General features: G+C 51.4%; 2 protein-coding genes across 4 annotated transcripts; both read right to left on the bottom strand.

Annotated features, from left to right (window-relative positions):
• Positions 1 to 358: 358 nt before the first annotated feature.
• Positions 359 to 15366, bottom strand: PANK2 (pantothenate kinase 2). Of its 2 annotated transcripts, none has more exons than XM_027712660.2 (7): positions 15100 to 15366; positions 6689 to 7041; positions 5204 to 5457; positions 4121 to 4297; positions 3758 to 3881; positions 2232 to 2357; positions 359 to 1440 (listed from the first exon to the last, which is right to left on the bottom strand). In XM_027712660.2, exons 1-7 carry the CDS (start codon positions 15299 to 15301, stop codon positions 1390 to 1392), a joined length of 1287 nt encoding a protein of 428 aa, XP_027568461.1. In that variant the 5' UTR covers positions 15302 to 15366; the 3' UTR covers positions 359 to 1389. The 2 variants fall into 2 exon arrangements, with proteins under 2 accessions (XP_027568461.1, XP_027568462.1); XM_027712661.1 differs by having other exon boundaries at positions 6832 to 7041; positions 15100 to 15346.
• A 3175-nt stretch (positions 15367 to 18541) lies between these two features.
• Positions 18542 to 24886, bottom strand: MAVS (mitochondrial antiviral signaling protein). 2 transcript variants are annotated; one of them, XM_027712689.2, is made up of 7 exons: positions 24829 to 24886; positions 24086 to 24215; positions 23801 to 23975; positions 23217 to 23443; positions 22206 to 22749; positions 21002 to 21150; positions 18542 to 20491 (listed from the first exon to the last, which is right to left on the bottom strand). In XM_027712689.2, the coding sequence occupies exons 2-7, from the start codon at positions 24200 to 24202 to the stop codon at positions 19820 to 19822; spliced, it is 1884 nt and encodes a 627-aa protein (XP_027568490.2). In that variant the 5' UTR covers positions 24203 to 24215; positions 24829 to 24886; the 3' UTR covers positions 18542 to 19819. The 2 variants fall into 2 exon arrangements, with proteins under 2 accessions (XP_027568490.2, XP_027568491.2); XM_027712690.2 differs by lacking the exon at positions 24829 to 24886 and adding an exon at positions 24497 to 24782.
• Between the last annotated feature and the right edge of the window lie 2764 nt (positions 24887 to 27650).

Below are 27650 nucleotides of genomic sequence, written 5' to 3'. Positions count from 1 at the left end.
GGGAAGCACCACACAAGGATCCCATCTCAGGATGCAGCAATGGGCAGAGCTGGATGGGACTTACAAGCTCCCAGCCCTTCCACCTGGGCTCATGAGGGGTGTGGGGATCAGAGGAGCTGGAATTCAGCTTCTCTGGAAGGAAACCAGGATCTTAAAGTGTGTGTTGGAGTCAGGGTGATGGTCATTCCGATATCCTGGGATAAAGCCCGACAAGTGTGACCTGATGTGAAGGATCTGAACAGCTTCCCCTGCTCAGGGAAGGGCAGCTGCTCCACGGAGCTGCTCCCTGGGAAGCCAGAGCAGCTCCAAAGCCGTGTCTCCGTGAGTTCCCATCCTGAGGGAAGGTACAGATACCTCGTTACTTTGAGAGAGCGTTTATTGAGCGTGCAGGATCCATCCCAACCCCCATCCCAAGGGTGCAGCTTCCACAGGGGTTCCACCTCGCTCGCGGGCTGTGTGGGAGCAGGCACAGGGAAAACCGGGAGCACAGCACGCATGTGGGAAGGGGGAGGATTCCCCAAAAACACCAGGAGTGCAGCCATTAATAAATGCAACATGGAACATGACAGAGATCCGAGTGTGACCGAAGGAAGCGTCTCTTTGGTGGAGTTCTGTGCAGCCAAGTTTGATAACGGAGGGAAAATCCTGAACAAACAAACAACAAATCCCACCGTTTCATCCTCAAATTTGCTTTTAGATCTCAAGGTTGGAGGCTGACAGGCAGACACCCCTAACACTGTCCCAAAGGGGCTGTGTAGGAGTGCTGGAGGCTGAAATGGGAATCCCCCCAAGGCACAGATCCGTGCTGTGCCGTACCTTCCATCTCTAGGACAGAGATAAGGACGTGTGGAACAGGAACAAAGCCTGGCTGCCAGCACAGGGTGTCCCACAGGCCACCACGGATCAAGTGCTCTGTAGGGAGTTACACAGCAGGGCTAATGCTGATGCTTTTCCCTCTTCCCAGACCATTCCCGGCACATGGAGAACGCGACAGCTTTGACTGTGAACACAGAACTGTGACCTGGGCACTCGGCACTCCAAGGGATCCCGGTGGGAGGAGCAGAGTGCCCATTCCCTGCTTTGTCACCACCATTAAACATGGAGTAAACTACCTAAAAAGGGCAATTTCATGTGACTGAACTGCCCCACAGACCTTCCCATACACCCCCACATCCAGTCAGTGTTTTCCACGCACGTCCTTTGGAACAAACCTGCGCTGGCATCCCAGATGGATTTCAGCTCTCACAGACAAACACCCAGCCCTGGGCTGACCCCACAGGGCACCCCAGAGAACAGTCTGAGCAGGTGAAACGTGGGTTCAGTGACCTCCAAACCAGCAGCCCAGGGAGTGCCCCGAATCCGTGGGTCCAACACAGAGTCTGCAGGGGGTCAGGCGGAGTCCAGGAGTTCCAGGAGAGCACCGACCGCGCCGAAGTAACCCTGAGGAACAACGGGAATATCACTGAGAACTCAGATGTGGACACACACCTGACACAACAGTCACAGCCACAGAATCATGGAATGGTTTGGGTTGGAAGGGACTTCAAAGATCAACCAGTTCCAACTCCCCCCTGCCATGGGAAGGGACACCTTCCACTAGCCCAGGTTGCTCCAAGCCCCGTCCAACCTGGCCTTGGACACTTCCAGGGATCCAGGGACAGCCACAGCTTCTCTGCCCAACCTGGGCCAGGACCTCTCCACCCTCATAGCCAAGAATTCCTTCCCAATATCCCATCTAACCCTGCCCTCTGGCAGTGGGAAGCCATTCCCCTTTGTCCTGTTCCTCCAGGCCCTTATCCAAAGTCCCTCTTCAGTCCTCTTGGAGCCCCTTTAGGCCCTGGAAGGTGCCCAAAGGTTTCCCTGGAGCCTTCTCTTCCCCAGGCTATTACACATATGGTGTATACAAAGGAAAGACACAACTGCAGGTAGGTACACTATAAAATAAGAAATAAAATAAAATACAAAAATCTGACTTCAATGGCTGTATCAGGAAGCAGAGCTGCAAAACAGTTACACATCTAGACTGAGCAAATGGTTTCAAAGTTCCCAGACAAGATGAAATTGGTGGTAAACAATTTCACTATCAGCTACTGGAACAATATCCCCGTTTTTCCTGACCCGACCCTGAGGACCTGCTGTGCTGTGGGTGCCACCAACAGCTCCACAGGGCTGCTTCCAAAGCATTCGCATCTTCCCATGAGAGGAAAGAGATTTTAAAAAGGAAATTTCACCTCATGTTCCAAGAAAAGTGCTTTTAACTGTCCCTTTGACCAGTAGTCCAGGGCATACGCCAGGAGCCTCATGGAGATGGTGTTGATCCGAAGGAAGTTGCCCACGAACACCACGCGGTTGATGTTCTGCAAGTGTTTAGGGAAAAAAAGGGAGTATTAAGGCTAAATTCCTTTTTCTGCTTGTAGTGGTGAAAACCCCATGTGGGGAAGGGGCTGGAGCAGCAGGAGCAGCTGAGGGAGCTGGGGGGGCTCAGCCTGGAGAAAAGGAGGCTCAGGGGGGACCTTCTGGCTCTGCAACTCCCTGACAGGAGGGGGGAGCCGGGGGTGGGGGTCGGGCTCTGCTCCCAGGGAACAAGGGACAGGAGGAGAGGGAACGGCCTCAGGCTGTGCCAGGGGAGGCTCAGGTTGGATATTGGGAAAATTCCTTCCTGGAAAGGGTTGTCCAGCCCTGGCACAGCTGCCCAGGGCAGTGTTGGAGTCCCCATCCCTGGAGGGGTTTAAAATCCCTGTGGATGTGGCACTTGGGGACAGGGGTTAGTGGTGGCCTTGGCAGTGCTGGGGGAACAGTTGGACTGGATGGTCTTAGAGGGCTTTTCCAGCCTTAATGACTCTGTGATTGCATGAATTGTCTGCTGAAAGTGTTGGGCAGGATCTGCAGAACATTAAAAACATCCACAATTCTCTCAGAAAGCAAGGCCAGGTCACTTTAACCCAGGCTCTTCTTCACTGCCCAGAAATCCTCAGGCTGAACTACAGCCTTCCCAGCTCAGGAATGTGAACAGAATAGTTGATTTTGCTATGAAATCCTTATACTGACTGGGAACACTGACCACAAAGTGCCATCTCCCCCCTCTCCTCTGAACTCCAGCCTTTGACTCATCATTAAACAGTTGAGTGACTCTCTACTGTTAAACTGAAGGAAAAAAACTATTTGGAAGCCCATAACCAACACAATTCTGAAAGAAAGGAAAAGACCAACCAATATATTAGATTCAAGTCAGACTTCCAGCCTAACTTTAATCCCAAAATAGTTCTCCTGAGCCAAGCAATGAGCTTTGAAGTTGCTTGTTCTCCAACAAGAAAGTAAGCCAGTTCAAGGCTGTTCAGGACATGTGTTGCATCATTTTATCAGCAAATGAAGGCAAAGAGAGATCCAGGAGTCAGGAGGATGCCAGATCCCCTAGCTCATTCCGTGGGAGCAGGCTCAGGATGCAGTGCAGAGGATGTCTCTGTTCTTTCATAGCCCTGTACAATGCTGCTTGACATGAATGCAACAAGGCAGCACTGTAAAGAAGCTGAAAGCCCAAAGATACAGGAACAGCCGTGGGGTTGGTGGGGCTTGGCCAAGAAATCCAGAGCAACTCGTAAAAACAACATAGGGGAGACATCCAGCCTTCACATCCTCCACCCCTCCTTTCCTCCTCTCCCAGAGCTGTTCCTCAAACAAGAGGCACGCCCCTCAAACAGGCAGCAGCACAGAGGTGATGTTCTAGTCAGGGAACAAGGGAAGAGATCCCCCAAAATACCTCGTTGAGCGCACACATCCGCGCTATGGAGCCGATGTTGTTGGTGATGGTGATTAAGGTGGCCCTGGCCAGGTCCTCCTTGCTGACAGATTCCCTCTTCTCCTTGCTCATCATGTTTCCAAAGCTGTAAAGACAGTTTCAGGGTTAAAGGTCCCATCAGAATTCCAGGAGATAATGGGAATTGCTAATTTAACCGAAGCAATTTATCTTGAAGGATTGATTCCTATGATTTCTAACTTTAAAAAGCGTCGCTATCAGTAACTCAAGATCTCTCAGGAATGGCTGTTCTCCTGAGCCACTTAAGCCCAGATTTTCATGCTTGCAGGATCTCCAGTGAAAATAAAATCCAGGGAGGTCGTTTACCTGGATGCCACAGCCCAGCCTGGCAACCCGAACCGCTCGTAGTCTCCCCCGTAGATGTCCCGCACCAGTTTGTCCACTTTGGTGCTGTCCCCCTGGGATGCCATTTCCAGGGCCTCCTCAAAGGTGGAGCATCCCGTGAGAAGGCAGCAGAGACCAAAAAAGGTTCCCCCTCCGAGGCTGCAAGTAAAGCAGAATTAAAAAACTTCCTTTAAACCTGTTCCTTTCACATAATTTACAGCCTGCAAGGAATCCCTCACAGCCTTCTGCACAGGCCATTGGTGCTAAACGAGACCTTAATTTTCTATTTCACACCATCCACCCTCTTCCCAGTACTCAGGAGATGTTAATCTTAAAATAAATATTACTTCTGAGGGATAACTGGAGTGTCAGGGCAGAGCCATTCAAAATCTGGGGAAAAAACTTTGTTCACTTCATCATGTACAGATCCTAATAATGATCTATAGTAAGAGTAGGAACTGTACTGAGGGGCTTTACAATCATTATTATTACTACAATTGTTAATATTATATTATTTCTTCATTATTCATTATTATTGTTAACTTTCTGGGTCTTCAGGAAAGCTTAAAGCTACAGAAATATTTTGCTTTGCCTGGACACAAGAGCCACATCTTCAGGAAGGGCAAGAACTGGGGAATTACTGCTAAGTCATCATCTCTTCCACCAAAATCAGGCAAATTCTGGAAGTCAGGATGGAAATCTTGACTGCTTGGATCAAGGCTAAGAGTTGTTAAGATGATCACTGTATTTGGGATAATCCCAAACTAGGTGATTAATCAAGCAGATCAGTAAAACCCTTAAATTCCTGCAGCAGGGCAACTGAAAAACCAGCTTTGACAGAGACTGGCTGCAGTAAAGACACCAAAACATGAAATCCAGATCCTCTCTTCCAGGAGGGATCTTTGCTGGCAGGAAGAAGGGACTGCAGTAAAAGCAGGAGCCTGGTCATTCCACACACCACCTTTACTGCAGTTTGTCCCTGAAAATGTGATTTACAAGGCAGGAACGTGTTCCAGACTCCAAAATAAAACTCCCTTTTTCTTTTTTCCCCCCCTCAGCGCTCACCTGGTGCCCGTTACCCGTTTGTAGTTTTCTTTGGAGTAGACAGCCAGAATGCTGACCCCTGAGCCAATGTTCACCAGGAGGAGAGGGTATGGATTCTCCAGGTTGAATGGGAGCTTCTGGCACCTCTCAGCATCCGTTGGGTTCTCAAAATAGTAACACTCCGAGTGTCCATTGAATCCCACGGAGTCGATGTATAACACTCCTTTAATAAGGCAATCGAGTTCATCGAGCTTACAAAGCTCAAGGTCACCCATCTGGTGGGAAGGAAAAAGAGGAATATTGAAGGAGCAGGGAGGGATGTGAAGGGCTCATGGTCAGGGCTGGAAAAATGCATTCACTGCCAGCTCGATCCAAGTTATCTCCATGCTCCCTGCAGAGCCTGGGGAAGAACAGGTCACAGGAGAGCACGGGGAGTCCCAGTTATCCCAACCTTCTGGTGTGCAGGTGTGAAACAGGGAAAAAAAGACACCTGGATCCATAGATGGACACAAGAGAGAATCCCACAAACTCCCACAAGCCTGATTCAGGCCCTGACGCTGAGGCACTGGCATGAAAAGTCAGGAGAAGTGAGGAGGGGCTTCTTTGTTTGACCAAAATATCCAACAAAACCCATCCAAACAAACATCAAAAAAAAAAGGTGAAGGAGTTACAAAATTATTTTCCCCTCATGCCACTGCCTCAACTGCACTAAACTGGATATTAGGAAAAATTTCTCCACTCAAAGGGTTGTGCTGCCCAGGGCAGTGGTGGAGTCCCCATCCCTGGAGGGATTTAAAATCCCTGTGGATGTGGCACTTGGGGACACGGGTTAGTGGTGGCCTTGGCAGTGCTGGGTTAAGGGTTGGACTTAGTGGTCTTAAAGGCCTTTTCCAACCTCAATGATTCCATGAAAAGCCCACTTATTTGCATTTTTCCAAGCCCTGATGAAACAAGTATTTATCACACATGTTTTTCACCTGTGAGCAAGGATCCAACCCAGAACGAAGCCACATGATGAAGTCAAACCCCAACTGTGAACTTCCTGACAGTTAAATTTACCCCCAAACCTGACTGAACTTCAACCATCTCACTCACACACGGGTGTTAGAAATGAAACCAGGTGAGCAAAGAAAGAAAATAAAGCAGGCGAAAGACAGCAATGAGGAAAAAAAAATAACCCACGAGACCGAGACCAGCAGCAGCAGAGATTAAAAACAGAGAGGAAGATTTGTAAGAAAGAACATTGGTGAGCAATTAATTTAGAGTGACAGGACGTTACATGCACATCGGGGAAGAAAGCTCAGGGAAGAAAGTGTTTTAATTTGGACAATTCAACCTGACTCCACGCGGCATTTCCTGGCTGGAGTTAGGGGGGGGGGGGGAGACACTTCCGAAATCAAGATTTAGAGGAGTTTTCAAGAGTCTGCAGAGGGAGTTTTCTAGTTCTAAGCCCTCAAAGAAACGTCACTACCAGATCCTAACGGTATAGAAGCCAAAAATGCCTACTGTGCGAAAGTCCTGCTCAAATTTGTACGCTCCACCTCCCGTGGCACATAAGGTAGTATGGAGGCTCGAGAAGTGCTTTTCGCTTCCCATTTGGATAAAAGCAGGCATGTCATGAGTAGGAAAGCGTATAAAGTGCAGATTGCCTTTACGTCCACACAGGGTAAGGTCCCTGAGCTCAAGGTGCACATCCCGAATGCCTGTGGAGCCATAGGCTACGTTGGATGTCAGGTATTTGCGGATGCTTTTGAGGTTTTCCACTTCTTCCTCTTCCTCTTCCGCCGTGATGTCCTTGGGTTCAAAATAGACGAGTTTCACCAGGGTCCCTCCGATGTCCAGGCCAAACCAGGGAAAGACTAGAGAGAGAGGAGACAAGGGGAAAATGAAACAGGGTGTGGTGCTGCCATGGCACCAGCACCCTTCCAGTGGAAAGGCTGGAATTAGATGATCTTTAAGTCCCTTCCAAACCAAAGCATTCCACGATGCTGTGAAAATAGTTATAAACTGAATTAACTCATGGAATTCTCCAGGGACCCGTGTGGTCTGTTTAGTTTCAAGTGGAAAGCAAAGACAGGAATGTTGGCAGCCTGAAATGTCTTTGACAGGAGATTTCTCCAATGTTGAGCACAACTCCTGTTTGGAGATCCCTGGAGTTCAGGAGCTCTGAATATTTGCTGTACAACACTCAAAACACTGACACTCTCCCCCCCAGGATCTGACAGTATCCATAGCCCCCATCACCAGATCCTGCTGCAGGTTTAATCTCCAGCTCTTCCTCTTCCCAAGTTCTGAACTGGAGCCAGAGCCATGGATAACACCAGTGCTTTTACATCAAAGGGATGTACAAACGTTCCCTAATTACAACACGGAGCTGAGGTAGACAAGTAATCTAAGATGCCCCAGGGAGACAAAAACAAATGTCTAATTGGATTATTTTATTAGTCAAATTCCCCCATGGTACAAAATATGCATCAGTGTCAGGCCCAGCAACATTTGCAGCTGTGTTGGATAATGAGCTGCTTGGAAAAGATCAAGAGAAACCCCTGATCTGATGGAATCTGCGATTAGAGCTGGGAACTGGAACAGATTAATATCACTATTAATGAGCTGAAGGAGAGGCTGGAGCTAACGAGATGCACGGGCTCCACGGCAAAGGGAGAAATGCAGCCACATGTTCAGGCTCACGGCAGCAGGATTAAACCCTTACAGTGTGTTCCAGAAGGAAAAAAGGAATGCTTAGAAAATAAACCTGAATCATAGAACCATAAAGTTTGGAAAAGCCCTCTGGGATCATCCAGCACAGCCAAGGCCACCACTAACCCATGTCCCCAAGTGCCACATCCACAGGGATTTTAAATCTCTCCAGGAATGGGGACTCCAACACTGCCCTGGGCAACTGTGCCAGGGCTGGACAACCCTTTCCATGAAGAAATTTTCCCAATATCCAACCTGAGCCTCCCCTGGCACGGCTTGAGGCTATTTCCTCTCCTCCCATCCCTTATTCCCTGGGAGCAGAGCCTGACTCCCCCTTGCTCCCCCCTCCTGTCAGGGAGTTGCAGAGCCAGAAGGTCCCCCCTGAACCTCCTTTTCTCCAGGCTGAGCCCCCCCAGCTCCCTCAGCTGCTCCTGCTGCTCCAGCCCCTTCCCCCGGGCACGCTCCAGCATTACCAACTGAAAGAAGGATCTGAAAGAAGGATCTTGCATTTTAGTACAACTCCTACAGGTCAGAGACAGGGGTGATAACACACTGCTGTTATTTGTGCACAATATGTTTGCTTATCTGCAGAGAGATAAGGGTGGAACACAAAGAAGCCCTCGTTCCTCCCATCCTTTCCAGCGGGAATCCCTCGGGTCAGGCTCTTTGTGGAATGATCTTTGCACAGCCACCAGCCCAGCAGGCTTGAGGAGGACGTATTCTCTCCTCAGCAGGTTCACCTGGTGGCTGTACAGCCCATTCCAGAGCTTTCCAGCTCCCAGGAGCTGCTGGAGCCGGCAGCTCCCCACGGTATTTTTAACCCACGGAGTTATTTTTACATATTTCCATAGAGGCCACCCCCAACCGTCACCAAAGGAAATCTTGAAAGGAGATGCAGAGCTCTATTTTTGGAGACACGTCCAAATCCCAATCACTCCCCATTACCGAGGCGTTTACTTCAAACAAGAACAGACATAAAAATAACTTTTCATGAATGAAAGGGAAAGGAATCTGAATGGCAGCCCAACAGAGGGAGAAAGCAAGAGCAATCCAAGGACTTTTACACGTGTAGATAGTGATAGGACAAGGGGTAATGACTGTAAGCTGAAAGAGAGTAGGTTTAGGTTGGATATTGGGAAGAAATTCTTCCCTGTGAGGGTGGGGAGGCCCTGGCACAGGCTGCCCAGAGAAGCTGTGGCTGCCCCACCCCTGGAAGCACACAAGCTAGCCTGGACCAGGCTTGGAGCAACCTGGGCTAGTGGAAGGTGTCCCTGCCCATGGCAGGGGTTGGAATGAGATGCTCTTTCAAATCCCTTCCAACGCAAACCATTCCATGATTCTGTGATTTCTGGAACATATTTGTTCCTGTCTGGACATGCAATTTGATTTCTGCATTATGAAGCCTACATTAGATTTTATTTTTTTTTTTCAAAGCATCCCCACTGTTGTATTCAGACAACAACCTTCCCCCAAACTCACAAGGGTAAAACCAGGAAGTGAGCAGAGGATGGAACTTGGAGATGGCATCACTGAGGTGCAGCAGAAAAGGCACAGTGGTTCCATGAATCCATGTGCCTAGAAATGCCACAGGGGCTGCTCCATCACAGGCTAACGGGCTCCTGCTTCCCAGCACCCAGCTGGTGGCACATGATGGGTTCAGTAAAACATGTTTGTTTTAAAGCCTCTTGTGAAGCTCACACGCCAAACTCCTACACTCAAACCTTCCAGATCTTAGGGCGAGCAGCAGCTGGGTCCATCAGTTTAGGAAGCTTCCTAGCCACAAAAAGAGGGAGCAGCTCCTTGGAAATTTCATCCCATCCTCAGTGCCACTGAGACCTTCCATTTTTTAATATCTATAAATACAGGTTCTATTTGGCTGTTGTTATAATGAGCAGAACACCAAGCGTGGGGTTAAACCGGACAGTTATCCACAGCCTGTCCCACTAGAAACAGGGAAACAGGAATGGTGCCTGCAGAGCTGGGAGTAACTGCAGACAGGCTGGGCTCAGGGCTCGCTATCCCCACTCAGCACCGGCCCCAAAAAGGATCTGACCCCCTGAGCTGGGATGGAACCTCTGACCGGAGCCGGCTCACACATCCCTGTGGGACCAGCTGGAAAGGCTCCACACGGAGCAGCTGGTGTTCTCCATCTGCCAGCGGATCGGCCGTACCTTCCCTAAGTCACCAGGGATAAATTCTGAAAGACAGCCTATTAAGGTAATTAACTCACACCAAATGATTGTTAATTATGGATCTCTCATTATATACATCCCAGCCACAGGTCAAGAATCCAAGGAAGCAGCGTGTGAGCTCAGAATTAAGTACTTCTCTCCCATCCTGCAAAGGATTCCCTGTGCAGTAACACCTGTCAGAGAACTCAAATAATCCAGGACAGGGACAAAACTTCCCTATAAACCTGTTTTTGTAGGAAAGGGGAGTGGCACACAAACAAGAGGAGGAAATTATTTCAACGACATGGAGAACCATGTCATTTTTTTTTTCCTGACTCTTACAGGAAGTCAGACAACAGCAACATGGAGGGCAGCGACAGCTCTTCCATGTCTGAGAGCTAGAAAAATCCAAGGGAGGAAGGAGGAAGCTCTCCTGGATGAACGCCATCGCCATCTGCTACTGAGATTTCTCTTAAAACGCTGATTTTTTTTTTTTCCCCAGCAGCTGAAAGCCATCCAGAGATCTCTCCCTTTTAATCCTCCGAAGCAATTTTTCCAAGAGAGCTGCCGCGGATCTCGAGGAGCAGCAGGAGAACTGGCGGCATCCCGGAGCCCCTGGGCATCCCCGAGGCTGATTGTGCTCAGTCAGAAGGTTCTGCTGGAATAACCAGAGAGCAGCTTTAATGGCCAAGGCAGGAAATGCAAATGCTGCCTCTCCCTCACCTCCTCCCTGCTGCTACTTGGAGCCCTCCTTGCAGGGGAAGAGCCTTGCAGGTCTCCTTTCCAAGCCAGGATGGGAAGCATGGCAAACCTGCAGGCTGGCATGGGAAGAGCATCGTTGTCCAGCACCTCCTGGGAAGTGTTTAGTTGTTCACTGGGTGTTTGGGCATTTACAAGAAAGGCAGGAAATCCTCTGCTCTCAGCTCAAAACTTTCCACAGTCTTTCTCCTTAAAGAAACTCCCTGTTGCCCTGTTACGGGATGAGAGCCACGAATCCCACTCTCAACATTGGATAACACGTTGCCCAGAGAAGCTTGGATGTCCCATCCCTGGAAGTGCTCAAGGCCAGGTTGGACAGGGCTTGGAGCAACCTCTTCTGTGTGTAAGACAAAAATGAATCCAAGGTATTCAGTGGGAAAACATCAGGGGTACAAGGAATGTGACTTAAGGGACCGGCAGAGTCCGTGGCACCGCTCAGCACATGGAATCGTGGGATGGTGTGGGTTGGAAGGGACTTTGTGGATCATCTCACTCCACCCTCCTGCCATGGGCAAGGACACCTTCCACTCAGACCGTGTTGCTCAGACACACAACGACGAGCCTTATTTTCATTTCCTTCCCTAAGGAAACACATCCCAACAGCAGCTATCAACTGTCTTGAAGATGGGGTTTTTTTCCCCCAAGAAAAAAATTCTTCATCCTTTGGCCTGACAAAGCCTCAATTTCCCTGAGCACAGACAATTTTAAAAGCATCTCTCTATAAATATTTTCATATACACAGCTCTTTGTGTTAAAAACAGACCTTCTCCTCAGGGGCAGATCTACGGATACACATCAACAAACAAAAGGCCAGCAAAGTTGGGGAATCACAGCTCAGACTAAACAATCACAGAAAAGCTCAAGGAGACTTGTGTGCCCACAGCAAGAGCTGCCACCCTGCCCTCAAATCCCCTTTGCAGTCTGCAAGATCTTGGGGGCAAGAAAAAGAAAATGCCTTTATCTGATATGTAAATTACTTCATAAAATTGGACACTGTATAAATAAAAAAAACCAACCCTCAACAGACTTATTCTGGAAGCTGCAGAACTGTCAAGATGAAAGAGGTGATATAATTAAAGATCTCCATGGTGGATTTTCTTCACAAAACAAGCAGCTCAAGTTGTATTTCAGAGTGATCCTTAACTTCTGAGCCAATTATATCAGGAGCTAAAAAGATTAGCCCATGGAGCTGATGATTTAGTTGAGTATGTGACAGCACCTCTAGGCTTTCTCTAAAATATTCAATATTATATTTTAATAGTGTTATACCAGGCTGGAAATTCTACAGCTGGGAAAAAAATACAATTCATTAGCATTTAATATAAAGTGACACTAAGTCTACATCTCCTCCCATTCCTAAAAATAGGCTCTGATAGGAATTCATATTTCTTACACCATTCCAAAAGGGAAAAAAGGTATTTAAAAAATATCAGTTTGAATTTTGAATGACAAAAAGAGGTGTCAAAACAGCATTTTATTTGTACCTCTGCTTGGATACTGTTTACATTGAGAATTTAAAGCCATGTGTCCATTTCGTCTTTGCATGATTCTGACAGGAGATACTAAAACTTATTAAAAAAAAGGGATCAGTTGAAAGGAAAGAATACTTTTTCTTGGAGAACTAATGTCTGCCTGCACTAATAACCCTGTCGGGCTCCTCTTGCCAACATAATACTCCAAAGCTTCAACAAATTTCCTCATTTTCAGGGACACTTCTCACTCCCTTCTGAGAAGAACAGTGTCCTTGACTTCTGCCCCTTCCGCCTGTGGCACATGGAAAATGCTGCAGGAAAGCTCTTCAGTTCCTGAAGTGCACCAAGAAACATTTCACAGAATCATGGAAGCCTTTAGGTTGGAAAAGACCTCCCAAGATCATCGAGTCCAGCCATTAACCCAGGCATCCTCACCACTAAACCGTGCCCCAAGTGCCACATCCACATGACTGGGAATTCAAATTTCCAGGGGATTTAAAAGCCCGAGGTGCATGAAGGCACACGACAGGGACATGGGCTGCACTTCTTATTTCAGGTCTATCCCAAACCCAGCCCCCCTTGGTCTCAGACCTTCCCTGATCTCCGCAGTGAAACAGCCCTGGCTGCACATCCCGGCACGGAGGGACGACGAGGAAGGAGGATCACGAGCCTGCTGAAATCCTTTCATTCCTGGGGAAGTGGGGGCTCATCTGCCAGGGCATCTGCCAGCACAGCCAGGCAAGACAAGCCTCAAGGTCACTGAGCCCGTTTGCCACATGCCAGCAGCAGACAAGTGCGAGCTTAAGTAGGACATTTTTGATCCCATGCCCATTAAGTGCTTTGCCTTCATTTCGGCTCAAGCCTTCCTTGAGGTGGGATCAAGCATTTTAACTCCAAAATGTGATTTACCCTGACACCAGGCATTGTCCCTGCTAAGGGACGCACATTTCTCTTCCAATTATCCCAAGAATCATTTAGGAAGGACAGGCTACATTGTAATCCCGAGTCACGCCACGCTGACCTTCCAGACGGGATCCAAATCCTCTCTTGGAAGCTGCCAGAACACCTGTTTTCTTTAAAGCATCCCACACCATTCTCTGCATTTAACTCCACCACAACAAACCAGAACCTCAGTGGCCAACTTTAATCCATATTTTCCAGAGGAGACACAGAAACTGCCCTGAGCAAGGCAGAGGAGAATCATCACCTAACGCAGAGCTCCGAGTCCTCCCTCATTTTCGTACCAGACACCTCCTTCATGTCCCTGCAGCCTGCTAGCCAGCAGGTCTCTAATTAACAGCCCCACAGATCCCTATTCCTATTTTTCACACTAAGACAGGGAAAAAGAGAGGCTTCCTTTTTTGCCAGCACCCAAAAAAAGAGCAAGAACACCATTAAAACTTCACACAGATATGGTAACAACGTCTCGGCATTGTCAGCCAGGAGACGAGATGTAGGAGAATCCTGATCCCTGTTTTCAGTCTGGATTCATTGCTCACATCCTCTTAATAGCTGTGCAGGTACTGAGGAATTACACTGACACTGTTTCATTTTCAGGGAATGGCAGTTCCCTTCCAGGAGGAGGGAAGGACTCCAGCGAAAGTCAAGGAACAATCGCTCGGTTCCTCCTCAAACATGGCTGAAGGCAGTGACAGCCACGACACCTGCACGGCAGCTCCTGCTGCTCCCAAAATGAAGGCTGCCATCCATTTTGCAGTTTCCAATAGGACATTTAAAACCCTGGGTTTAGGGATGGTTTTTACCTCCTCACAAAGCTCGGTTTGTCTGCGCCCAACCCCTGCCAACCCCTTGGGGCTCTTCCCTCCCAAAAATGACACCATTCCCTATGCTCTCCATTTGCTTTCCCAGTTACCAGTCCAGCCCCACACCCTCACACCCCATCCCTCCATCTGTCCTTCTGTGCCCTTCTCCTTGCCCTCTGTGTCACCAGTCACCTTCCCTCCCATTCAATTTGGGCATCTCAGCACCTGCTACAGCCCCATCCCATGTCCTGCCCCACCTTGCCAGGCACTGCCTCATCCTAAAACTCCCAGAGTGCCTGGAGCTCAGCTTGACCCACCCTCTGCCCCAACCTGCTGAGCCCATGTCACTGTCCCACTGTGTCCCCCCTGTGCTGTCCCAGAGTGGCCATGCCGTGCCCCTGCCACCACCCCACTGTGCTGTCCCCAAACGGACCATGTTGGGGCCAAGTCATCACCCCACTACTACTGTGTCCCCCCGTACTGCCCCCAGTTAGTTATGTTGTGCCCATAACCATCAGCCCCCCTGCACTGTCCCCACAGTGGTCATGGTGTCCCCATGCCACCACCCCACTGTGCTGTCCCCAAACTGGTCATGCTGGGCAAGTCATCACCCTACTGTGTCCCCACCGTGCTGTCCCTACACTGGTCATGTTGTGCCCATGTCACCCCACACTGAGTCCCCAAACTGGCCATGCCAGATAAGTCATCACCTCACCATGTTCCTGCGGTGTCGTCCCCAGACTGGCCATGCTGTGCCCACGCCACTACCCCACTGTGCTGTCCCGAGGTTGCTCGTGTCCCCATGCCACCACCCCAAACTGGCCATGCTGGACAAGCCACCATTCCCCCGTGTCCCCGCTGTGCTGTCCCCGCACCGGCCACGCCGTGTCCCTGCCACCAGCCCCCCGTGCTGTCCCAGTGTCCCCATCCCCACCCTTGCCGTCCCCCGCAGCCCCGCCCCTCGCTCATTACCACAGCCCCGCCCACCCAGTCCCAAGCCCCGCCCCTCGCCCCCTCCCGCTCCCGCCCCCCCCCCCCATTCCGCCCTCACTCACGCGGGCGGTTCTTGCGGACCGAGTCCCGCCGCTGCCGGCTCACGGACCCGCCGCGCTCGCGGGGCTGCGGCCCCGCCGCACCGTCCGCGCCGCCGCTGCTCCGCCGCCGCAGCTGAGGCGGCCCCGCGTCCGCTCCGCCGCCCCGCCGCCGCGGCTTCTTCTCCTCCTCCGCGCCATCGCCGCAGCTGCGCGGCGGCTCCATGGGCAGCGCGGCCCGGCCCCATGGGCCGCCCGGCCCCGCTCCCGCTCCTGCCCCGCTCCCGCTCCCGCTCCGCCGCCGCCGCAGCCACCGCCCCCGGCGCGCCTGCGCAGCGCTGCCCCGCGGGGCGGGACACCCCGTGAGGCGCCCGCCAATCTGCGCCCCCTGCCGCGCGGAGCGACAGGCGGCTCCGCCAATGGGAGACGGGAATGGGGCGGCTTCGGAGCACCCCGCGCTCGGCCGCGTATAGTGACAAGTGCGGCTGTCCAATGGGAAGCGTGCGCCAGCGGGGGCGGGTCGATATGCGGCAGCGCTGGCCTATGGGCTCCCTTTGGGACGAGATTGGCACGGCATCGGTCCAATGAGTGAGGGCGCTGCCTGGTCGGGGCGGGAGAAGGCGCGGTGATTGACATGCCCGGTAACTATGGCAACGCGGGGGCCGAGGGGAAGATCCGCAGTAGGCCCAGCTGGGCTCGGCCGCGCGCAGGGGGTGATTTGAATATGATTTGCATATTCAGATGACGAGACAAATACAGATGCGGGGGGTCTGACACCCACCATGGCCTGAACCCCATTCCAACCCCCTGCCATGGGCACAGGCACCTTCCACTATCCCTGGTTGCTCCAAGCCCCATCCAACCCAGCCTTGGACACTTCCAGGGATCCAGGGGCAACCACAGCTTCTCGGAGCAACCTGTGCCAGGGCCTCACCACCCTTACAAGGAAGAGTTTCTCCCTGTTATCTCACAATCCACAGTGCCTCATTATATCCCAACATAATTCCAATACTGTGCATCCCGCTCTTCAGACCCTGACCCCACATTTATCAACCACAGCAGGAAACACCCAGGCAGCAGAAAAACTGAGGTGACCATGAAGAGGAGGGTAAGCAATGACCAACAAGGACGGAAATCCAAGAGGAAAAGAGTCTCCCGGTTGTAACAGGACAGAGGTTCCCAGGTGGAATGTTAATTGTTGTCTGGCACACCCGGAGTGTGGCCAAGTCTGGCACTGCAGCCCAGCGACCTGCAGTGCTCCTCACTTGCCCCGGGGTAATCCCAGCTCACCGCAATCCTCAGGCATTAACTCGATACCAGAGGGATCAGCCACCGACCTCCCACAAAGGTGGGGTGATTTCCCTGAGAATTCTCTGAATTCTGATCGCCAGGGTGGAAACGGGACAAAGGGATCGGTCAGATTTAGTTGGTGTATTTTAATATCCTTTTGGCTGAGCGGAGGAAGGGGATAAATGGTGTTGGCACCGGTAGGATGCAAAGGATGAGCTCTCTGAACACAAATAACCTCCTTTAGAACAGCATTGCCTTCATTTGGGTGGAAAAGGGACTGGCTGAGCTCCACTGCCCAAAGCTCTGAGTATTTTGACCGTGTTTCACATACCTGGGCTGTAAGAGCTGGAGCTGGGAAAGCAGGAAAGCTGGGAAAGCGAGGGGAGTTCATGGAGTGCCACAGCAGAGCCCTCGGGGGCCTCCTGTGGAAAAGGCAGTGTGGAAAGGGCGTGGAAAGGGCATGGAAAGGGCATGGAAAGGGCATGGAAAGGTCTGTTCTGTCCCAAAAGCTTCCTGTTTGTCCCCAAAAGGGACACAGGCGTGAGCCAGGGCCAGGTACCCTGACTTCCACAGCTCAGCTGCCTCGGGAACCACCTTCCCTGTCTTCATCCTGGGCATCCAACCACCAACAGGAGGACTTGCTGTGGTGGGCATCCTCTGGAACAGGACCCATGCTTGCTCCAAAACGAGGTCTGGAATCTGTCCCCAAATCCTGTCACCTCTTCCTGACACCAGTGTCCTCAGTCTCTCTGTGTCACTGCCAGCAGAGCCCTTCGGAGCATCCCCTCCTGCTCCTCATCTCACAAACTCACAGAAGTCGGGTGTGAAGCGTCAAACCAATTTATTACAGTTAGTAAAAGGCCTTTTGTCCTGTTAGTAAAAGATGTGCAGGGACACAGCTCCCTCCTGCTCCATCTCCTGCCCCGTGGGGCTTTAAAGTGCTACGTAACAACTGTAAAAATCCTGGCACTTCACAGCAGAAATCCAAATGTGTGCTTCTCCCTGGTCTGAGGTGGTGACAAACCAGCTGTTTCACAGGAGAAATTTGACATCAAAAGGCAAAGCAGAGAAGCTGTTGCTATAAAATATGGAAAAACACGGGAAGAATTTTGCAGGCAAGTAAAGCGTCAGAGAAGACAGCCTTGGTATGGATGCTGCTGGTTGGAATCTCATGGATGTACCATGAAGTGTGGAGAAGGCAGGTGTCCCCTCTTTTTAGGGAATGATAACCCTGTTGTCTTAAACAGGGAGAGCAGCCCCCACATTCCCACTCCTGGCTGACTGTTTATAAGGACTGTTCCGTCCTCTCATGGGTACAGCGCCGGGCGCTGAGCAAGGAAAGAACATCTCGAGTTCTCCTGGGAGAGCAGCCCCATCACACCGGAATCAACACCTCTCTGCATGTATTTATTGTCCTTAGTGGCTTATGGAGGCACTTCTTGGATTTTTGGGCACAGGGAAAGCGTTAGGGGGGAGAAGCAGCCATTCCATCAGAGAGCTGATGGACTCTTCCCACCGCAGGCCCAGCTCTGGGCACAAAGGCTGCAGTTGGCAGTCAGGCTCCAGGGAGATGACCTCCCTCCTGCTCCCTGCCAGCAGGAAGGATGGATTTTGAAAAGCTGTGCTGACAGCAGGAATTCAGGACAAGTTACTGGACACATGGGTTTGAGGGAGGGGATTCTGTCCCTCTGCCCCACTCAGGTGAGACCCTCCCCCCTGCAGAGCTGCCTCCAGCCCTGGGAACAACAGCACAAGGATGTGGAGCTGCTGGAGAGAGTCCAGAGGAGGCCCTGCAGATGCTGCCAGGGCTGGAGCCCCTCTGCTCTGGAGCCAGGCTGGGAGAGCTGGGGGGGGTTCCCCTGGAGAAGAGAAGGCCCCAGAGAGACCTTCCAGCCCCTTGCAGGGCCTAAAGGGGCTCCAGGAGAGCTGGAGAGGGACCTGGGACAAGGGATGGAGGGACAGGACAAGGGGGAATGGCTTCCCAGTGCCAGAGGGCAGGGATAGATGGGATATTGGGAACAAATTCTTCCCTGTGAAGGTGGTGAGGCACTGGCACAAGCTGCCCAGAGAGGCTTGGCTGGTTGGCCCATCTCTGGAAGTGTCCAAGGCCAGGTTGGACAGGGCTTGGAGCAACCTGGGCTAGTGGAAGATGGTGTCCCTGCCCATGGCAGGGGGTTGGAATGAGATTGTCTTTAAGGTCCCTTCCAACCCAAACCATTCTGTGGTTCTGTAACACAGAAGAGCAGGGAAGAAGCAACAACCTAAACTAGGAGTGTTGCTCCAGGTTGCTCCAAGCTCCATTCAATCTGGCCATGAACACTTCCAGGGATGGGGCAGCCACAGCTTCTCTGGGCAACCTGTTCCAGCCAGTGCCTCACCACCATCAAAACCAAGAATTTCTGCCCAATATCCCATCTATCCCTGCCCTCTGGCAGTGGGAAGCCATTTCCCCTTGTCCTGTCCCTCCAGGCCCTTTGTCCAAAGTCCCTCTCCAGCTCTCGTGGAGCCCCTTAAGGCACTGGAAGGTGCTGGAATGTCTCCCTGGGCCCAGAGCACCTCAGACCCCTGTATGGCCTCCCTGCAGTGTGCAATTGATCCTGTTTGTGTCCCAGCCTGGGCACAAGGTTCCTATATTCCTATACCATAGCAGCAGGTATCAGGAAGGGTGAGAACTCCATCCACCCTTCCAGCCACGTTCCCAAAATCCAGCTTAAAGATCAAAGACACCCTACAACCCTGTGTAGGACCAAGTCTGCTTAATGCTGGCATTGCCTGAAACATTCCTCTTAAAGTAGAACCCCGACTCCCTGCCTGGAGGGGGTGCAAGGAGGCCCATCCTCGGGAACACTGGTTAGATGCGGCTCTCTCCTGACCTTCCTGTTTATCCCCATGGTCAGTGCCGCATGGAGGGATCCCAGGAGCTGCAGAGCCCCTCAAAGGTGCCTGGCAGAGCCAGAGATACCAAGTAAGGCAAACTGAACATGAGACACCTGGTGAAGGCTCCTGCACCAATCCTCAGGAATGTTTTCAAGTCGAGAGGAGCAGAGCCAAGAAAACCAGCTCCAATGTTACAGGATATCTGCAAAACCGCTCCTGGCTGCGCTGCCCAAAGGCACCCAGGGGGTCACCCTTTGGATCACCAGTGCATGCTTCCCTGGGGCCTCCTGGGACCGAACAAGGAAGACGTGGAGAATTGCCACAAGGACTTTTCTGACTCAAGGGATTGCCCTGGAGAGAGACCCTCTCCATGGGTGTAAAAAGAAGATGGCTGGGAAATTGGATGGAACAGATCCAAACCCAACAGCATCCTGTACCAAGGCCTCTTCCAGCAGAACCTTGCGGAAAGAGATTTAACCACACCCCTACCATTCCCCCGCTGCTCTTCAGGCTTCAAACATGTTGGCCAGAATCCTGTTGCCAGAGGAATCGTCCCGGCTGTGTGACATCCCGGCTGCTACTTCTGGAGCCGAGTGTACACCAGGAATGCCACGGCGGAGATGACAGCGATGCCCACGGCCGGGAGGATGTACGGCAGGGACGGGCCATTGCTGTCCCCCGCGGGGACCTTGGCCTGAGATGAGCTGGTGGCAGCGCCACAGCCACTGCTGGAGTCGAAATCCGGAGAGCTTCCGAGCGGACCGACTCCATCATTGCCGGCTCCAAGCTGGACGCTGGGGTAATGATCCACATGGACCTCATGGGTGCCCAGGGAGGTGCTGTCCCAGCTCGGAGTGGAACGGGAGTCTCTGCTTGCTCCAGCTGCCTCCTGTCCCCCGGGGTCTGCACGAGCCACTGGAGCCGAGGAGCCCCTGGAGAATGCTCCTTCCAAGCTATCCCTGCTCACTAGGATTGGGTCGCTGCTGAGGCCGAGGCTGTCGGAGGTGGCAGAATTGGGGTTGCTGGGCCCCTGAGAGCCTGAGCATCTGCCAGGCACCTCTGTGTCCCCCGAAGCAACGGAGACGAGGACGCCCGGCTTGCTGAGCTCCACATCCTCCTCTGCGTTGCTGCAGGGTGGAGCCCAGATGCTCGTGCCAGAGCTCACCCGGGAGGCCGATCTCCCAGCCGTGCCTTCGGAGCTTCCCACCACAGCTGGGCCTAGGAGAGGGGCTGCCGAGGCTGGGAACACCTTTGGGAGACAAGGACAGGGGGTGGGTGCCGTGGGAATCTCGCATTGGCCTGGTTTTGGGCACACACATCACAGGACAAACTCAGCTCAGCGCTCGGCCCCCACATTTCCTGCCACCAACAGCGAGGCTGGGTCACAGGTAACTCCCAAGGCTGGGAGTGTGAGTGGAGCAGGGAGGTGCTGGGGCTCCAGGGAACCTTTCAGATTCAGGGGAGATATCGGAAGGAAAGAAGAGGAGCCAGGCAGTGAGGAGAGGGGTGGAAAGCAGGAGACTGACTGGCAAGTCAGGGAGGGGAAATAAGGAGTCAAAGCCCAACAGAGCTTGGCTTCCTTCTCTTACGCTGCAAAATGCTGCATCTGGATGGGAACATGAACACAGTGGGAGGAAAAAATCCCAGAATAAACTCGCCACCAGCTCAAAATGTGACACTGCAGTAGAAAATCTCCCAGCCAGGGGGAGTTCACAAGAACCTGGATGAAATGAACGTGGCAAGAGGGAAGGTCACCTACTTTCTCCGTCGGCACGGAGTAGGTGCTGCCAGCTCTGTTCCCAGTGGGCAGTTTCTTCTCTGGTACAGATTTCACAGAGGTGTCATAGGACGGGGAAGTGCCTCTGGGCACAGGGGTAGCAACCAGGGTGGTTGTTCCCATGGAAGTGTCTGTCGGAGAGAAAACAAAGCATATTGTGTTAACCAGGAGGCCTAAAAGGCGAGTTTTGCTGTTCTTCAAGGACACTGTGACAGGACAGTCCCCAAGCTGAGGGGGTCACACAGGGAGCAGGACACAGTGCTCTGGATCTGCCATGGCATCCAAACTCTCCTGGCAGCTGCAGGTAACTCACCCAGGGTGGGCTGCAGGGTTGGGGAGCATCGAGGGAGACAGAGGTTTTTAAGGCTCCTGTGGGATCTGAGCTCCACGTCCTCCCACCCAGGAAGTGCTGATCCCACACGGTGGAGGGGAACAGGCTGGGAGGGATAGGGGTGTCCCTCTCTCCCGAGACCCCGGAGGGGAGGGCAGAGCTTCACTCTATTCTATGAAGCCCCTGTAGGCAAGGGATGCAGGAGATGCTAAAATTCCCCCAGACACAGAACACAAATATCTCTGCAGACTAAGGGAGGGGGAGAAGTTTCACACCCCAAAGTTGCCCCACTGACAGAAACAATTAAAATGCAGTTGGGTGAGATGATCCTTCATTCCCAATCAAACAGTCTGTTCTGTTCTATTCTGTTCCAACCCTTAACCCAGCAATGCCAGGTCCACTAACCCACGTCCCCAAGTGCCACACCTACATGTCTTCTAAATCTCTCCAGGGATGGTGATTCCACCACCACCCTGGGCAGCTTGCTCCAATGTTTGATAACCCCTTCCGTCAAGAAATTTTTCCTAATATCCAGCCTAAACCTCCCTGGCACAACTCAAGGCCATTTCCTCTTGTTCTGTCGAGCAAAGCCTGATGCCTACCTGGCTCCACCCTCCTGTCAGGGAGCTGCAGAGCCAGAAGGTCCCTCCTGAGCCTCCTTTTCTCCAGGCTGAGCCCCCCCAGCTCCCTCAGCCGATCCTCATCAGACTTGTGCTCCAGACCCCTCCCCAGCTCCATTCCCTTCTCTGAACACACTCCAGCATCCTAATTTCTTTCCTGCAGTGAGGGGCTTTCAGCAGCACCTCCTGCTTCCCAGTGGCTACATGGCATGGCTCTGCCAGGAAGGAAACCCACCTCCATCCCCTCCGTGCTCTTGCAGCATCTGGACCCGCTTCTTCTCTGCATCAAACTGCTCCTGTATGAGGAGGGGGCTGCGCACATCCACGAAGCTGCTCGGGGGCTCAGAGCTCAGCACAGGTTGCTTTTCTGGCAGTGAGTTTGGGGGCTGCTGCCCCACACCACGAGCAGGAAATTCTGTGGATTCGTCCGAGTGCTCTTCGGGCTCGTTGCGGGGCTGCTCGGGGCTGTGAGTGGCACTGGGCTCCCTTGCTGGAAGAGCCCTGCCCAGCGCCAGGCCCGGTGCCCCGCGGTGCAGGTGGTTGGCATTCCCAAAACACCCGTTGTCCACACACACCGGCCGGCGGCTCAGCCAGTCCCGGCCCTGCTCCAGGGGAACGGCCGATGGCACGGACACACTGGCCACCCTGGGGGTCCCCACTGACCCCTGCGTGGTATCACCAGGGTGGGAGAGGTGTCCCTCTCCGCTCGCTCCAACATGGACTGTGCTCCCAGGTGGAGATGGCTGGAGACTCTCTTGCTCCAGGAGTTTTTTGGGGAGCTGGAAGGAAATGAGCTGTGTTAAATCACTGGAGTAAGAGGGATCTGGGATCACCAGGGCACCCCAAACCCTGAGCAGTGGCCCCCGCAAGGCTGCTGATGAAAGGAGTCTGGGGTATCTCATTGACACCCACCACATCTCACATAAGGGTCGGGGCTGTGGAGAGGAGCCTGGACTAACAGAGTGGAGACTGCACACCCCCACTGAGGGGAGGCGGGAGGGGGAGCCTGGAGGGGAGCCTGGACTAATTAAGCAGACCCTGCACTCCCCCCACAAAGGAAGGGTAGGAGGGGGAGCAGTTACAAGGCCGTATATAACGTCTAAGTTACCAGATGCAGCAGAGATCAGCAGCGAGAGTCTGCCTGGGGTGGCCCTGAACAAGCCTGGCCCTACCATGGGCTCCCCACACCCCACCAAAAGGTCCATAAGGGACCTTTGAGTCCCCATCCAACATGTGCCTCACTCACCGATTCCTGCACTGGAATTCTGGCCTCCTGATCCGTGCTCGTGGTGGTGGCAGCACTGGGCAGGACGGGTGGATGGTCACCAACGGGCAGGTCCCGGCGAGGCTGCTCAGCCAGAGGGGCTCCCGGAGCAGAATTCGGCCGCAGGGACGGTGTCTGGGCACTCATGGAGGAGGCAGCGGGACGGGCATTGCTGTGAAGGGAGGAGTCAGCGGCGGGAGCTGAAGGACCTGGAGGAGTCAAGGGGATCATGAGCAGGAACACTGCTGGAAAAGCTGAGGAAGCAGAGGATGAGCATGGGGCCAAGGCAGCCCTGCATGTGCCCATAGTGGCCAAGCCCACAGTACCCCTTCACTCATCTCTTCACCTTCCCTCCAGGTGAGAACTCCAGCCCACCACCAACCCAGGCACCTTCAAAGAAGGACCCCATCACCCTCAGACATGTTACCATAGTGAGGGATGGTCAGACACCCCCAGCCCCTCAGACACCAAGGCAGGGACAGAGACCAACTGCTCAGTGATGTGTTTCGGGTCCCCACCTCCACCAGCTTCCCAGGGCAGCACCCAGGGAGGATGAGGCTACGTACGGGGTTTCCAGGTGTCATACACCTCCTGCACCTCATCGGCCAGGTGTCCTGCGTTGTTGTGGCGCAGGGCTTGGATGAGATCCTGCACCCAGTCCTTCCGGCACCTCAGGAGCTGATAAAACTTGAACACGGTGGCTTGGCTGCCCCGCATCTCCTCCCGGGCGTGGAGTTCATCCTAGGAAAAACACACAGGGCTTCTAAGAGAGGCTCTGGCTTAGGGGCAAGGCAGCTGTACGTTCCCTTTGGGGAAGGAGCATGGCAGGGCTCGGGGAAGTAGGAAATTACTCTGTCAGAATCGACCAGGCAGGTCAGGGAATCAGCCAGCGACCCCACATGGATAGTCCCGAAATGCTTGAGGTTCCTCATAATGTGGCTGTACACTTTTTCTTCGGCCAAACCCATCCTGGCTCAGCACCTACAGAGAGACAGAGAGCTTAAGGTGAGCAGAGGCTGCTGGTGACGCTCGGGTTGTCTCCAGGAGCAGGGCTGTTCCGTAGACACCCGTATCCCTGGCACAGACACCCGTATCCCTGGCACGGGCACTCAGCCTCCCGACAGGGGAAATTCCGTGCGGAAAACACGCACAGAGACAACGCTCGGGTTAAAGTTCAGTTCTCGGCTTCACCTCCACAAACCTCGCTCCCTTCTGCCATCGCCCAGCCCGTGTTTATTCCCACTCTGTTTATCTGGACCTACCCCGCCGGGCTGGGGGCCGGCCTGGCGACAGGGTCACGACAGGCGACAGGGCCATCACAGGCCACAGGGGACACGGCTGGAATCCCGCACAGGCGATGAAAAGCCAAAGGGGAAGGCGTATTCCCACAGGGAATAGCGGCCCGCTCACGGCGGGGCCCCCCCGCCCTCAGCGCGACCTTCACCCCCCGAGGAAGCCCCGGGAGGGTCCCCGCTCGCAGATCCCCCTGGCACAGCCCCCTGGGGGTCTCTGAGGGGGCTGTGGCGGCCGCGGGGGTCGGAGCGGCCCCGGTGCACCGCCCGCTCCCCTCACGGCCCTCAGGGCCCCCCCTCACCTGCGCCGCCGCCGCCACCGCCCGGCTCCACTCCGGCCCCGCCCACGGCGCGTCGCGGCCGTCGCTGATTGGTCCGAGCATACGCTCGTCACGGTGATTGACAGGCGTGATTGACAGCGGGGCGTGTGCAGTTCCGGGCCCCTCAGGGCAGCGAGGGACTCGGAGATCCTGGAGCGGGCCGGGGGTGATTGAGGGAATGGAGAGTCTGTCTTGGGAACAGAGGCTGAGGGAGCTGGGCCTGGTTAGTCAGGGGAAGGGAAAGGGAGAGGGAAAGGAAGAGGAGAAGGGAAGGGAAGGGAAAAGGGAAAAGGGAAAAGGGAAAAGGGAAAAGGGAAAAGGGAAAAGGGAAGAGGGAAGAGGGAAGAGGAAGTGAAGGGGAAAGGGGAAGGGAAGGAGGAAGAGGAAAGGGAAGGGGAAAGGAAAGGGAAAAAGAAGGGGAAGGAAAGTGAAAGGGGAAAAGGAAGGGGAAGGGAAGAGAAGGGAAAGGGGAAAGGGGAAGGGGAAAGGGAAAGAGAAAGGAAGAGGACAAGACTGAGAGGATCTCATCAATCCGTACTAATATCTCCAAGGAGTGTCAGAGGATGGTGCTGGACTCTTTTTGGTGGTGCCCAGCAACAGGACAAGGAACAGTGACCATGAACTAAAACACTACAAGTTTCAGCTCAACACAAGGAAGAACTTCTTTACGTTGAGGGTGGCAGAGCACTGGAACAGATTGTCTAGAGAAGGTGTGGAGTCTCCTCACTGGTGATATTCCAGAACAATCTGGACACGATCCTGTGCCGTGTGCTCTGGGACGACCCTTCCTGAGCAGGGAGGTGGGACCAGATGAGCCACTGTGGGCCCTTCCAACCTGACCCATCCTGGGATTCCGTAAATACTTCCTTCCTTTTCAAGCCTTGAAGATGAACAATCTACAGATCAAATATCTCCGATATCTGTGATCACTGAAACCCAGCTCACTGTTTTCACAAGCAGATATATCATACTCCATGAACAAATTTAGGGAGTTCTGCATAGGCTACATACCAATACTATTTAGATTTTAAATAATAAGCTCTGCAACATAGACAAAGAAATTCTTCTCTGTGAGGGTGGTGAGGCCCTGGCACAGGTTGCCCAGAGAAGCTGTGGCTGCCCCTGGACCCCTGGAAGTGCTCAATGCCAGGTTGGATGGGGCTTGGAGCAACCTGGGCTAGTGGAAGGTGTCCCTGCCCATGGCAGGGCATGGAACTGGATGATCTTTAAGGTCCCTTCCAAGCCAAACCAGACTGTGATTATAATTAAGTAAAGCCAGCTTTCCTCACTCTAAATTGCAAAAAAAAGGAATATATTTCTGGGTTATTCCTAAATAAGAAGAGACTTTATGACAATCAAAACTCAGCTCATGAAAAACAAAGGCCACTCAGTTGCACCCAGTAAATTAGTAAATTTTTGTACTTAGAATAATAGAAATTTTAAGGGTTGGAAAGTACCTTAAAGACCATCCAGTTCCATCCTTTGTCATGGACAAGGACACCTTCCATCAGACCAGGTTGCCCAAGGCCTTATCCAACCTGGCTTTGAACACTTCCAGAGTTGGAGCATCCACAGCCTCTCCGGGCAGCCTGTTCTGGTGTCTTACCAGAGTAAAAAACTTCTTCCTAATATTCAATCTAAATTCCCCCTCTTTCAAACTGTACCCATTACTCCTTGTCCTATCACTATAGCTCCTCACAGAGAGTCCCTCTCCAGCTTCCTTGCAGTCCCCATTCAGGTACTGGAAGGTAAGTGATATCCTACTAAAACATCTTATTTATAACAAAAATAATAAGTAATACAAAGCAATAAATATATTAATATTATTATTGCATATGAGATATGAATATTGTATAAGACCTATTTGCATTGTATATTGTAATTACTATGATAATTACTATTATTACAGTGATATAAATAAAATTAAATAAATACTGTAACAATATAGAATAAGAACTATATTAATATCATTAATATTTCATATCATGTGTAATATATATGAAGTAGGAATATTGCATACATTCTATTAATATTGCATATTGCAATTACTATAACAATTACTATTATTATAATAATATAAATGATATAATAATATAAATAATGCAAAATAGTAATAAAATTGTATAAAATAATAAATATATTCATGTCCTTATTTTATTATATTATATTTATAATATTATATGTTATGTATTAATATTGTATATTCTCTATTAATATTGTATTTGGTAATTACTATTATAATTACTATTATTATAACAATATAAACCTTATAATGAAATAAGCAATGCAATATCAATAATAAAATAATCTAAAATAATAAATATATTAATAGCATTAATATTTTATATTATGTGTAATATTATATGTGATATTATATATTGTGTATTAATACTGTATATTATCTGTTAATATTGTATTTGGTAATGATTGTAATTACTATTATCAAAGCAATGTAAATAATATAATAAATTAAATAATGCAATATCAATGATATAAGAATATAAAATAATAAAGATATGGCTATCATTAATATTTTATATTATGTATAATAGTATATATAAAACACAATATGTATGAATATTGTATGTTATCTGTTAATATTGTATTTGGTAATTACTATTATAACTACTATTATCATAGCAATATAAATAATATTATAAAAATAATAGAATAAGATAATCAGTCTATTAATATAAATAATATTTTATATATTGTATAATATTATATACGATATATGAATATTGTATATGATCTGTTAGTGTTGTATATTGTAATTACCAGTACAATTACTGTTATTATAATGT

This window comes from Pipra filicauda, unplaced genomic scaffold, assembly GCF_003945595.2.
Source record: "Pipra filicauda isolate LSUMZ 115617 unplaced genomic scaffold, ASM394559v2 scaffold422_size665910_pilon, whole genome shotgun sequence".
Lineage (NCBI taxonomy): Eukaryota > Metazoa > Chordata > Aves > Passeriformes > Pipridae > Pipra > Pipra filicauda.
The sequence above is the reverse complement of the archived record's forward strand: the minus strand, read 5'-3'. Positions and strand labels throughout refer to the sequence as shown.

Excerpts from the sequence above, each read along its gene's own strand:
- PANK2 (XM_027712660.2), bottom strand. The coding sequence starts at position 15,301 with ATGGAGCCGCCGCGCAGCTGCGGCGATGGCGCGGAGGAGGAGAAGAAG. Across the intron at positions 4,298-5,203 it reads AAACGGGTAACGGGCACCAG|CCTCGGAGGGGGAACCTTTT; the intron begins GTGAGCGCTGAG and ends CTTTACTTGCAG. Across the intron at positions 3,882-4,120 it reads GGCTGGGCTGTGGCATCCAG|CTTTGGAAACATGATGAGCA; the intron begins GTAAACGACCTC and ends CTGTCTTTACAG.
- MAVS (XM_027712689.2), bottom strand. The coding sequence starts at position 24,202 with ATGGGTTTGGCCGAAGAAAAAGTGTACAGCCACATTATGAGGAACCTC. Across the intron at positions 23,444-23,800 it reads GTATGACACCTGGAAACCCC|GTCCTTCAGCTCCCGCCGCT; the intron begins GTACGTAGCCTC and ends TGACTCCTCCAG. Across the intron at positions 20,492-21,001 it reads ACTCCGTGCCGACGGAGAAA|GTGTTCCCAGCCTCGGCAGC; the intron begins GTAGGTGACCTT and ends TGTCTCCCAAAG.